This window comes from Anolis carolinensis, unplaced genomic scaffold (assembly GCF_035594765.1).
Source record: "Anolis carolinensis isolate JA03-04 unplaced genomic scaffold, rAnoCar3.1.pri scaffold_11, whole genome shotgun sequence".
Taxonomy (NCBI): domain Eukaryota; kingdom Metazoa; phylum Chordata; class Lepidosauria; order Squamata; family Dactyloidae; genus Anolis; species Anolis carolinensis.
Genome location: NW_026943822.1, coordinates 1,952,493 through 1,964,552, shown reverse-complemented (window position 1 = coordinate 1,964,552; position 12,060 = coordinate 1,952,493). Strand labels below are relative to the sequence as shown.

The 12,060-nt window shown below is 46.2% G+C and overlaps 1 protein-coding gene across 1 annotated transcript in view; it reads left to right on the top strand.

Moving 5' to 3' along the window:
* Positions 1–11,793, top strand: part of rasgrf1 (Ras protein specific guanine nucleotide releasing factor 1) — a 58,922-nt gene extending 47,129 nt beyond the window's left edge. The window contains exons 23-27 of the mRNA XM_062962971.1: positions 1,083–1,280; positions 1,739–1,818; positions 1,992–2,109; positions 3,658–3,726; positions 6,527–11,793. Coding sequence (XP_062819041.1) covers positions 1,083–1,280; positions 1,739–1,818; positions 1,992–2,109; positions 3,658–3,726; positions 6,527–6,619 — 558 coding nt within the window. The 3' untranslated portion in view covers positions 6,620–11,793. The remainder of the gene's footprint in view (positions 1–1,082; positions 1,281–1,738; positions 1,819–1,991; positions 2,110–3,657; positions 3,727–6,526) is intronic.
* Positions 11,794–12,060: the final 267 nt, after the last annotated feature.

Here is a 12,060-nt window from a genome sequence, read left to right as displayed (position 1 = left end):
ATTGTTGGAATGAGGATGAGGAAAGAACTCTCACCCAAAAGACTCCAGAACTTCACGTGTGCGACCTGCCATGTGGGGGTCTTTTGGAGTCTTTTGGGTATATATAGGCTTTTCCCATCTTTGGCATCTTGGAGGTATACATAGGTTTTTCCCATCTTCGGCATCTTGGAGGTATACATAGGCTTTTCCCGTCTTTGGCATCTTGGAGATATATATAGGCTTTTCCCATCTTCGGCATCTTGGAGGTGTGTGTGTGTGTGTGTGTGTGTGTGTGTGTGTATGTATGTATATATATATATATATATATATATATATATATATATATATATAGGCTTTTCCCATCTTTGGCATCTTGGAGGTATATATAGGCTTTCCCCATCTTTGGCATCTTGGAGGTGTGTGTGTGTGTGTGTGTGTGTGTGTGTGTATATATATATATATATATATATATATATATATATATATATGCTTTTCCCATCTTCGGCATCTTGGAGGTATATATAGGCTTTTCCCATCTTTGGCATCTTGGAGGTATATATAGGCTTTTCCCATCTTTGGCATCTTGGAGGTATGTATAGGCTTTTCCCATCTTTGGCATCTTGGAGGTGTATATATAGGCTTTCCCCATCTTCGGCATCTTGGAGGTGTGTGTGTGTGTGTGTGTGTGTGTGTGTGTGTGTGTATATATATATATATATATATATATATATATATATATATATATATAGGCTTTTCCCATCTTCGGCGTCTTGGAGGTATATATAGGCTTTTCCCATCTTTGGCATCTTGGAGGTATATATAGGCTTTTCCCATCTTCGGCACCTTGGAGGTATGTATAGGCTTTTCCCATCTTTGGCATTTTGGAGGTATGTATAGGCTTTTCCCATCTTCGGCATCTTGGAGGTATGTATAGGCTTTTCCCATCTTCGGCACCTTGGAGGTAGATATAAGCTTTTCCCATCACAGACTTGAGCGGTGTGAGGTTGAATTCCAAGACTTCGTTCCGAGGAGGCCCTTCTCGGAGGCTTCTGAAACAGAGAGCAGCTCTCTTCTCTCTCACGGCTCCCTCCCTTTCCCTGCAGGTCAGCAACCTGATTGCCTCCGAGATCCTCCGCAACGAGGAGGTCACGGTCCGGGTCAGCACCATTGAGAAGTGGGTGGCCGTGGCCGACATCTGCCGCTGCCTCCACAACTACAACGCGGTGCTGGAGATCACGTCCGCCTTCAACCGCAGCGCCCTTTTCCGCCTCAAGAAGACCTGGCTGAAGGTCTCCAAGCAGGTGGGTGCCGCTCAAGCACAAAAGCTAAAACCTGGCTGCTTCCTGCCTAGGGGAATCCTTTGTTGGGAGGTATTAGCTGGCCCTGATAGTTTCCTGTCTGGAATTCCCCTGTTTTCTGGGTGTTGTTCTTTATTTACTGTCCTGATTCTAGAATTCTTTTAATGTTGGGAGCCAGGTTTTGTTCATTTTCATGGTTTACTCTGTTCTGTTGAAATTGTCCACATGCTTGTTGACAGGGGAATTCCAGACAGGAAACAATCAGGGCCAGCTAACACCTCTCTTGTTTGTAACTCGGGCATGACCTGCACAACCTCTTCCCTGGATTTCGAGCAGTTCAACAACATTCATGTTGGGCATTCAGTTCTTAGCCCTGCTGTCCAATGAAAAGCTTCCGAAATGGCCACCCCTGCTTCTTGCTTTTGGGGAGGGTGGCCAACTGACCGTCCTCTTCTTTGCAGACAAAGGCACTGATTGACAAGCTGCAGCGGCTGGTGTCTTCAGAGGGACGCTTCAAGAACCTACGGGAAGCCCTGAAAAAGTAAGCGGCCATTTGGTCAAGGGACCATTTGGTCACTCTTCTAGATGGCAGGGATTAATTTCGTATCTTACTGGTTGACCCACAACTAGCCTTTCTCCTGCTCTCCCACTGGTCCAGTGCGGTGCAATATTGTCATACATTTCGTATTGACTTTTTCTTCTTCTTCCTTTCAGCTGCGACCCGCCCTGCGTCCCTTACCTGGGCATGTACCTGACGGACCTGGCCTTCATCGAAGAGGGCACCCCGAATTACACGGAGGACGGCCTGGTCAACTTCTCCAAGATGAGGATGGTGAGCCGTCCTTCTGGTTCGGGAAAGCAGAATTCCTTGGGAGCCAGTGAGGGGCAAAGTGTCCCAGGGGGAGAAGAGCATTTCGAATGGGGAGGGAGCAGAGGGGCCGCCTCATCTCTGAGTTATCCATACTGGGGTTCCAACCTCTCTCTAGTAATAATAATAATAATATCTATAAAATTATAGATATTATAAAATAATAATAATTTCTAAGTTCTCCATCCTGGGGTTCCAACCTCTATCCAATAATAATAATAATAATAATAATAATAATAATAATAATAATAATAATAATAATAATAATCAAAAATCAGAAACTCCTCAAAACACAGCAGACAAAGAGTCAGTACAAGAAAACTGCACTACAAACTAGAGCTGACAGCTGGCAAACAAAACATTGCATGGAAAGTTCCTTGACAAAATTGAAGGAAAAGCTGACAAGAAGAAGACCTGGCTCTGGCTCATGAATGGGACCCTGAAGAAGGAGACAGAAGGCCTGATCCTTGCAGCCCAGGAGCAAGACATCAGAACAAATGCAATCAAGGCCAAGATCGAAAAATCAGCTGATGACCCAAAATGCAGACTCTGCAAGGAAACTGACGAAACCATGGATCATATCCCCAGCTGCTGTAAGAAAATCACACAGACAGACTACAAACAGAGGCACAACTATGTGGCCCAAATGATTCATTGGAACTTATGCCTCAAGTACCACCTCCCAGCAGCAAAGAACTGGTGGGATCACAAACCTGCAAAAGTATTGGAAAATGAGCACGCAAAGATACTGTGGGACTTCTGAATCCAGACTGACAAAGTTCTGGAACACAACACACCAGACATCACAGTTGTGGAAAAGAAAAAGGTTTGGATCATGGATGTCGCCATCCCAGGTGACAGTCGCATTGACGAAAAACAACAGGAAAAACTCAGCCGCTATCAGGACCTCAAGATTGAACTTCAAAGACTCTGGCAGAAACCGGTACAGGTGGTCCCGGTGGCGATCGGCACATTGGGTGCTGTGCCAAAAGATCTCAGCCGGCATTTGGAAACAATAGGCATTGACAAAATTACGATCTGCCAACTGCAAAAGGCCACCCTACTGGGATCTGCACGCATCATCCGAAAATACATCACACAGTCCTAGACACTTGGGAAGTGTTTGACTTCTTCTTCTTCTTCTTCTTCTTATTATTATTATTATTATGACACAGCAAACAAGATAGATATGCTGGATTTCGTATCACAAAATCACAAGTCGAACACTTCCCAAGTGTCTAGGACTGTGTGATGTATTTTCGGATGATGATGATGATGATGATGATGATGATTAGAGAGAGGTTGAAACCCCAGAATGGAGAACTTAGATATGACTGTTTTATAGATATTATTATTATTTCAGTCCTAAAACAGGGCTGAAAAACTAGGCTTATACACGAGTATATATAGTAATTATGTCCCTATTAGTCATTACATTGCGCTTGGCCCTTCCTTCCTTCCTTCCTTCACAAGCAGTACATTTGTGGAATTCCCCTCTTTCTCTTGGCACAGATTTCCCACATCATCCGAGAAATCAGGCAGTTTCAGCAGACGGCCTACAAAATCGAGCACCAAGCAAAGGTCAGTGCTTCACAATGCGGGGCTCAAGAAAAAGGTGTCAAAGCTCAAAGCTCTCCGAATGCCACCTAGTGACTGTTTTCGGCATTGACATGAATCTGTGGTGCCGTGTTTCCGGTGAACTCTGCAGAAGAGGCTTCAGCTGCACTTCTTTCAGTGTTCTCTCAGGCTCCTTCCACATTGCCCTATATCCCAGGATCCGATCCCAGATTACCTGGCAGTGGAGACTCATATAATCCAGTCCAAAGCAGATAATCTGGGATCCGATTTATCCAGCCTTGCCAGTGCTCAAGAGATGTTTTGCTTTCCATGGCTATTTTATATACAGGCTGTGCCCAAGTTACGGACAAGAGAGGCTCTGTAGGTTTGTTTTTAAATTAAATTTGCATGTCAGTCGGAAAAAGGGACATTTAACTTCATATATATATATCTATATATATAAAAGAGTGATGGCATCGCGGCACCGAGCAAAACAACTAAACTACAGGCCCCCCAACCTTGAAATTGGACAACACAGCCCATCATCCACGCCTCTAGGTTGATACAATAAAAAATCCCGTCCAAAACCTCCATGGGACCTTAAACCCCCAGCCGTCAGCCTGGCTGGAAGGCCCCATGGTGATCGGAGGAGGAGGGGCCTCCACGCGGTTGGGCCGCGGAGTAAACATTCTCAGGCCGCAGCGGGGCCCCAGCAGGCGTGGAACAACCCCCCCCCCAGCGCCACCTCCTCCATGCGCCACAGGCCGGAGGGAGCCCCCCCCCCGACCCACCTCAGCCTCGCGAGGCTGCGAGGCCCCAAGGTTTCTTTTCTTTTTTTCTTTTTTTGGGATGTGGAGGCCTGCAGAGCCGAAGGCGGGGGGGGGCTTCCAGAAAGGCCCCCCCCTCCCCATGAAGACCACCGCAGCCTCCTCCGTGCCCCGCAGGCCTCAGGGCCACGAGAGAGCCGGAGCCCGAACCTTCCCCCCAAGATCCACCTCCGCCTCCCCCCAGGCCGGAGGGAGGCCGCAAGGACCAAGGTTTCCTTTCTTTTAACTATTTTCTTTTGGAGATAAACGCCTCAAGGCCGGGAAGCGCCCTGGCCCCAAGGAGGGAGGCCCCCAGGCCCCAATGTTTGGGTTTAGGTTTTTTTTAGATGGAGGCCTCTCAATTCCAGAAAGGAAACAACTGGGCCAGCTAACACCTCCCAACAAAGGATTCCCCCAGGCAGGAAGCAACAATAACATCTCTAAAATCAGGACATTACATAAAGAAAACACTCTGAAAATGGGCATTCCAGAAAGGAAACCAACAGGGCCAGCTAACACCTCCCAACAAAGGATTCCCCCAGGCAGGAAACAACCAGGCTTCCAAACAGCAAGGCTATTCAGTGCTGTTCAGCCTAAGCAAGCAAGTTCCCCTTCATAGTACACCCTCAGGGTTTCAAGCCATGAGGCTACTTCGTCTCATTCAGCCTGCCCAAGAAAGGATGCCCCTATGTAGAAAGCAGTCAGTCTTTGAAACAGCGAGGCTATTCAGTGCCATTCAAATTGGCTAAAAACCCATTTCCCTACAACGCAAGTACCCAGCCTTCCAAGCAGGAAACCCATTCCATTGTATTCCACCTCACCAAACAACGATTCACATAAGGAGAAAACACCCAGACTTTAAGACTGCAAGGCTATTCACTGCTATTCCAACTGGTCAACAAATGATTCCCATCAGCCACAGCAACGCGTGGCCGGGCACAGCTAGTATATATATATATATATATACACACACACACACACACACACATATACAGTAGAGTCTCACTTATCCAAGCTAAATGGGCCGGCAGAACCTTGGATAAGCGAATCTCTTGGATAATGAGGGATTAAGGAAAAGCCTATTAAACATAAAATTAGGTTATGATTTTACAAATTAAGCACCAAACATCATGTTATACAACAAATTTGACAGAAAAAGTAGTTCAATACGCAGTAATGTTATGTAGTAACTACTGTATTTACGAATTTAGCACCAAAAAATCATGATATATTGAAAACATTGGCTACAAAAATGCCTTGGATAATCCAGAACCTTGGATAAACGAGTCTTGGATAAGTGAGACTCTACTATATATATACAGTAGCATCAGGATGAAGGACTTGATGAAGCCTTCTGTCCACAGCTGACCAAACAAGTACAAAGAAGAGATATAGTAGTCATGGGCGATTTCAACTATCCCGAAATCTGCTCGAAAACAAACTTGGCCAAGAGTACAAAGTCCAACAAATTCCTCACTTGCCTTGCGGACAATTTTATGGTCCAGAAGGTAGAAGAGGCAACAAAGGGATTGGCAACTCTTGATCTAATCTTAACAAATGTGGAAAACCTGATCAATACAGTCAAAGTAGTCTGATCCTTAGGGGCAAGTGACCATGTGCTCCTGCAGTTTGCAATACAAATGAAGGCTGAAACATGCATTCTGGACTTTAAGAGAGCTGACTTCCAAAAATGAAGGAAATGCTGAGCGGCATTCCATGGACGCTAGTATTAAAAGACAAGGGAGTTAAGGATGGATGGGAGTTTGTTCTCAAGTCACTTCTGACACAATAAAAAAAATAGATTTGGAAGGGACCCCCAAAGACCATCCAGTCAAACCCTGTTCTTACCTAGGAGTTATTTGTAACTTGGGGACTGCCTGTACCTATAAATCCAGAGCCGTGTCAAAATGTCTTGGGCCGAGAAGGGTGGCAAGTGGAATAAGTTTGGGGAGATATCTTGGAGATGCCTCTTTCTGTCCCGGTCTCAACCCACGTGGCTTCGTTTTCTTTCCCTCCAGGTGACCCAGTACCTCCTGGACCAGTCGTTCGTGATGGACGAGGAGAGTCTCTACGAAGCGTCTCTGCAGGTCGAGCCCAAGCTGCCCACCTGAGCCCCCAACGCAGAGGCCCATCCTCTCTGGCCGTGGTGTACACACCTTGTAGCATATTGTACATAATCGCGGCTCTGTTCTGTTTCTTCCGGGGAGGGGTGGGGGGAGTCCGTGGCTGAGTCTCTGCTTCATCTGTGCTTCTGTAAGATCTGCCGCCCCATTGCCCACCCCCCGCCGTTTGCCCTCGGACCCTTTTTGCTGGGAGACACGTCACACTATGTAACGCGATTTTTGTTCCGGGGTTATCAATGCCATCTCCTAATCGGAAACCTAATCGGTCCGATCATAAAAACATAGGAAAAGTTTACTCAACTGCACAAACTTTGACGTTTTAGCTATAGTTTCCCGATCAACATCTCTTAGAACGGGACATGGGCAAACTTGGGCCCTCCAGGTGTTTTGGACTTCAACTCTCACAATTCCTAACAGCCGGTAGGCTGTTAGGAATTGTGAGAGTTGAAGTCCAAAACACCTGGAGGGCCCAAGTTTGCCCATGCCTGTCCCCTCCAGACATTCCCTGTAAACCCGGAAGCAATCGCTACAAAAGCCAAAAAAACACGAGTTTCCCAGGTGCGGGAATATCCCGATTTCGAGACGAATATCCAGATCTCTGCATGTCTGTATGTCCCTGCAATTGGAAACCACAGAATTTTAAAATCTGGATTTGTTCCTGGATTTTAGATGTTTGTTCCTGATTGGTCAGTTCCCCCAAAAAATATTTATTTATTTGCAGTATTTATATTCTGCCCTTCTTTCTCACCCTGAAAGGGACTCAGGGCGGATCACAATGCACATATACATGGCAAACATTCAATGCCATTAGACAGACACATATAGACAGACACAGAGGCAATTTAACATTTTCCAGCTTCCGGCTTCATGAGGGTAACATATAGACAGACACAGAGGCAATTTAACATTTTCCAGCTTCCAGCTTCATGAGGGTAACATAGACAGACACAGAGGCAATTTAACATTTTCCAGCTTCCGGCTTCATGAGGGTAACATATAGACAGACACAGAGGCAATTTAACGTTTTCTAGCTTCCAGCTTCATGAGGGTATGATCGATGAAGCCGGAAGCAGCTTCACCATCCACTTATGACACCGAGTCCTTGATGGAGTACTTCCTCCTATTCCACACACTGCTGACAGTTTTATGATGTCGTAAATTAGTTAAATTAGCCTCCCCACATAAAGCGGTACCTAAATTTTCTACTTGAAGGATGCAACTGTCTTTCGAGCTGCTTAAGTCAACAGCGAGCTAGGTTATTAATGGTCGGGAGCTCAATCCAACCCGGTCTTTGATCTCAGTCAGTAGTGATTTATTGCAGATGGCTACTAACCAGCTGCGCCACAGCCTGGCCCTTCTAAAAAAAAAGGCGACACTTGAGTAGAAGGCAAAAACGTTGCCCTGGGCAGAGGAACTTTGTCCTTCACCTGTTTAATGAAGTTTGTGGTAGAAAAATGAAGTTCCTAGGGTGCAACAAGTACTTGTACATCACGTATTACACAATGAATCAGGAACAGACACTTTCAAACCAGGAACAGAATGTCATCATTACTGTAGTTAGTCAGACCTTGTTGTATGGCCATCTGTGCAGACATGTTTCGTGGTGTACTTGTGCCACAGGATGATGTTGCCGGGTTATACATGTTCGTTCCTCATTGGGTGTATGATGTATGTAGTTAATGGTAGTTAATGGCTGACAACATGGGTACAGTTTAGTAAATAGCAAAAACTTACTACTGGTTGTTGGCACATGGATGTGCTGGAGAGGAATGTAAATACCCAGAGCCAAGGTCATGCAGGTGGCTAATAGAAACAACATTGTATAACCCAGGAGCAGCACCACATTGTTGCATGCCACAACCAAATCTGTCTGGACAGATGGCCAGGCAGCCAGGCTCTGAAAAGTGTCAATAATGAGACAGTTCTGTTCCTGGCTTGAAAGTGTGTGTTCCTGTTTTGTTGTGCAGTGCTGACTTGGGCAGAAGTGGTCTTACTCCATTAGGTTTATTTCTGTGGCAGATATTTCATGAAACATCTATAGTTTTTCTGGCCAGGACAAAGAACTTTTGCAGAGATCCGCATATTCGTATATCTGCATATCCGTATATCCGCATCCTGGGGCTTTTAAAAAAATGCTGCCGAGGTTTTCAGTGGAAGTCCCATGGCGGTTATTTTCAGAGCCTCTAAATCTCAGAATAAGTATGGACAACGGAGGCAGAAATCCTAGGTCTGTCTCTACGTGGATCTCTTCTGAAGTCCTGGGATTTTTTGCCTCTGTTTAAAATCCATGATTTAGTGCTGTCTGGAAGCGCCCTCAACTAATTGTAATATCGTGGCAGCCACAGAAACAAAGTTTCTGAAGTATAGCAACTATATTCAGAATAAGGATGGCACAGTGGAACAGGAAATACGACTTTCAAACCAGGAACAGAATCTTGCAAATGTTACATAGTGTTGTGGAAGCCGACGGAGCAGAGGGCAAGGGGGGAGAGCAGGCGTGGGTCCAAAGGGCCCCTTTTTGGACTTTCTCCTCTTGCTCCTCTCTCCCCTTGTTCCTCCGAGGCTCAGCAATGGGAAACGGAGGGTGCAAAGTCTGTTTGCACAGGCAAGCATTGCACACAGACCCCCAAATTTAGGCCCCTTTGCAGCCGTCAAGGCTTGCTTGGATGAAGAGCCACCCATTTGTGCAATCCTGTGCATGAATCAGGCCCAAATCCATTATAGAAGGGGACCCCAGTGGACTGGATGGCCTTTGGGGAGCCCTTTCAATTCTGTTAGAATATAAATTGTCTAGAAGTCTGGTAGAGTCTCTCTCTGGGTTGTTTTTATAGCCGAGTCTGGATGGCCATCTGTCGGGAGGGCTCAGGTGGTGTCTTTACGGCAGAAGGGGGTTGGACTGGATGACCTTTGGGGATTCCTTTCAACCCTACTGGAATACAAACCGCCTGGGTGTCTGGTAGAGTCTCTCTCTGGGGTTTGTTGAGCAAAGGTTAGATGGACATCTGTAGGGAGGGCTTTGATTGTGCTTTTCTTTATGGCCAAAGGTGTTGGACGGGATGACCTTTGGGGATCCCTTTCAACTCTGTTGAAATAAAAACTGCCATGGAATCTGATGGAGTCTCTTTCTCTAGAGGTTTCTAAGTAGAGGCTGCATGGCTATCTGTCGAGAGGGCTCGGTTGGTGTCTTTATGGCAGATGGAGGTTGGACTGGATGACCTTTGGGGATCCCTTTCAATTCTGTTGTAATATAAACTGCCTGCGAGTCTGGTAGAGTCTCTCTTTGGATTTTTTTTAAAGCTGAGTCTGGATGGCCATCTGTCAGGAGGGTTCGGATGGTGTCTTTATGGCAGATGGGGGTTGGACTGGATGACCTTTGGGGATCCCTTTCAATTCTATTAGAATATAAACTTCCTGGGAATCTGGTAGAGTCTTTCTCTGAGTTCGTTTTAAAGCCAAGTCTGGATAGCCATCTGTCGGGAGGGCTTGGATGGTGTCTTTATGGTTGGACTGGATGACCTTTGGGGATCCATTTCAACTCAGTTGAAATATAAGTTGCCATGGAGTCTGGTGGAGTCTCTTTCTCTGGAAGTTTAAAAGTAGAGGCTGTATGGCCATCTGTTGAGAGGGATCAGATGGTGTCTTTATGGCAGAAGGGGTCAGACTGGATGATCTTTGGGGATCCCTTTCAACTCTGTTGGAATATAAGCTGCTATGGAGTCTAGTAGATTTTTTTAAACAGGCTGGATGTCCGTCTGTCGAGAGGGATCGGATGGTGTCTTTATGGCAGAAGGGGGTCTGGCTGGATGACCTTTGGGGATCCCTTTCAACTCTGTTGAAATATAAGCTGCTATGGAGTCTAGTGAATTCTCTTTCTCTGGAATTTTTAAACAGGCTGGATGGCCATCTGTCGAGAGGGATCGGACGGTGTCTTTATGGCAGAAGGGGGTCAGGCTGGATGACCTTTGGGGATCCCTTTCAACTCTGTTGAAATATAAGCTGCTATGAAGTCTAGTGGATTCTCTTTCTCTGGAATTTTTAAACAGGCTGGATGGCCATCTGTCGAGAGGGATCGGACGGTGTTGTTATGGCAGAAGGGGGTCAGGCTGGATGACCTTTGGGGATCCCTTTCAACTCTGTTGGAATATAAGCTGCTATGGAGTCTAGTGGATTTTTTAAAACAGGATGGATGTCCGTCTGTCGAGAGGGATCGGATGGTGTCTTTATGGCAGAAGGGGTCAGACTGGATGACCTTTGGGGATCCCTTTCAACTGTTGAAATATAAGCTGCTATGGAGTCTAGTGGGTTTTTTTAAACAGGCTGGATGTCCGTCTGTCGAGAGGGATCGGACGGTGTCTTTATGGCAGAAGGGGGTCAGGCTGGATGACCTTTGGGGAAACCTTTCAACTGTTGAAATATAAGCTGCTTTGGAGTCTAGTGGGTTTTTTTTAAACAGGCTGGATGGCCATCTGTCGAGAGGGATCAGATGGTGTCTTTATGGCCGAAGGGGTCAGACTGGATGGCCTTTGGGGGTCTGCTGTGGGGAGGCCCCCCTTGTCTTTTGGCTCCTGTCCTTGTGGGGAAGGGGCTTTTGTCCACGCGCTCTTGTCTGTCGACCCGCTTGTGAGACTTCTTTGTGACCTAGACGTAGAAAGGGGTGAGGATGGGGAGGAGGCCGATGACCACCGCGACCACGTGTTCCTCTTACATCTACTGTAATCCCGGCTCACCACTTGGCTGCTGGCCGGAGTATAGTGATGCAGTGCTTCTTCTGTGAATATGATTATTATTATGATTATTATTTTCCCTTATTTTACAAACACTGTACAGTACAGAAGCCCCGGCGACTCTCTGCGTGGCAGGCATGCTCCACACGGCCATGGAAATCCAGAAAAAAACCCTTTATTTTCGCTGTAAGCAATACTCATCGGTACCAGAAGAAATATATATTTCAACTTACAGCTTGTTTGGGGGAAGAGAGAAAAATAGGGTTCGGGGCGGGAAGTGGGGGGGGGGGGGAGAAGATGAGGAAAATTTCCATTTTTGTACAAATATATGTTTCCTGATTACCTCTTGCTAATAAATCTATTCTATCTCAGGGTAACGAGGCCTTGGCAAATGTGTATCAATAATAAATCAGATCAATAAATAAGTCCAGACATCTACCGGGATGGTTCACATAAGCACTTCAATAGGGTTTCATAGTGTTCATATTTAATTCCACTTTAATGTGGGTTGGCAGATATAGGAGCCCTTGGTGGCGCAGCGGGTTAAACCGCTGAGCTGCTGAACTTGCTGGCGGAAAGGTTTCTGGCTTTGAGTCTACACTGCCATATAATCCAGTTCAAACCAGATTATCTGTATTTTATAGGCAGTGTGGAAGAGGCCTGTCCCCCGGGTGCCATTGTGGCTGAGTGGGTTGCTATGACATG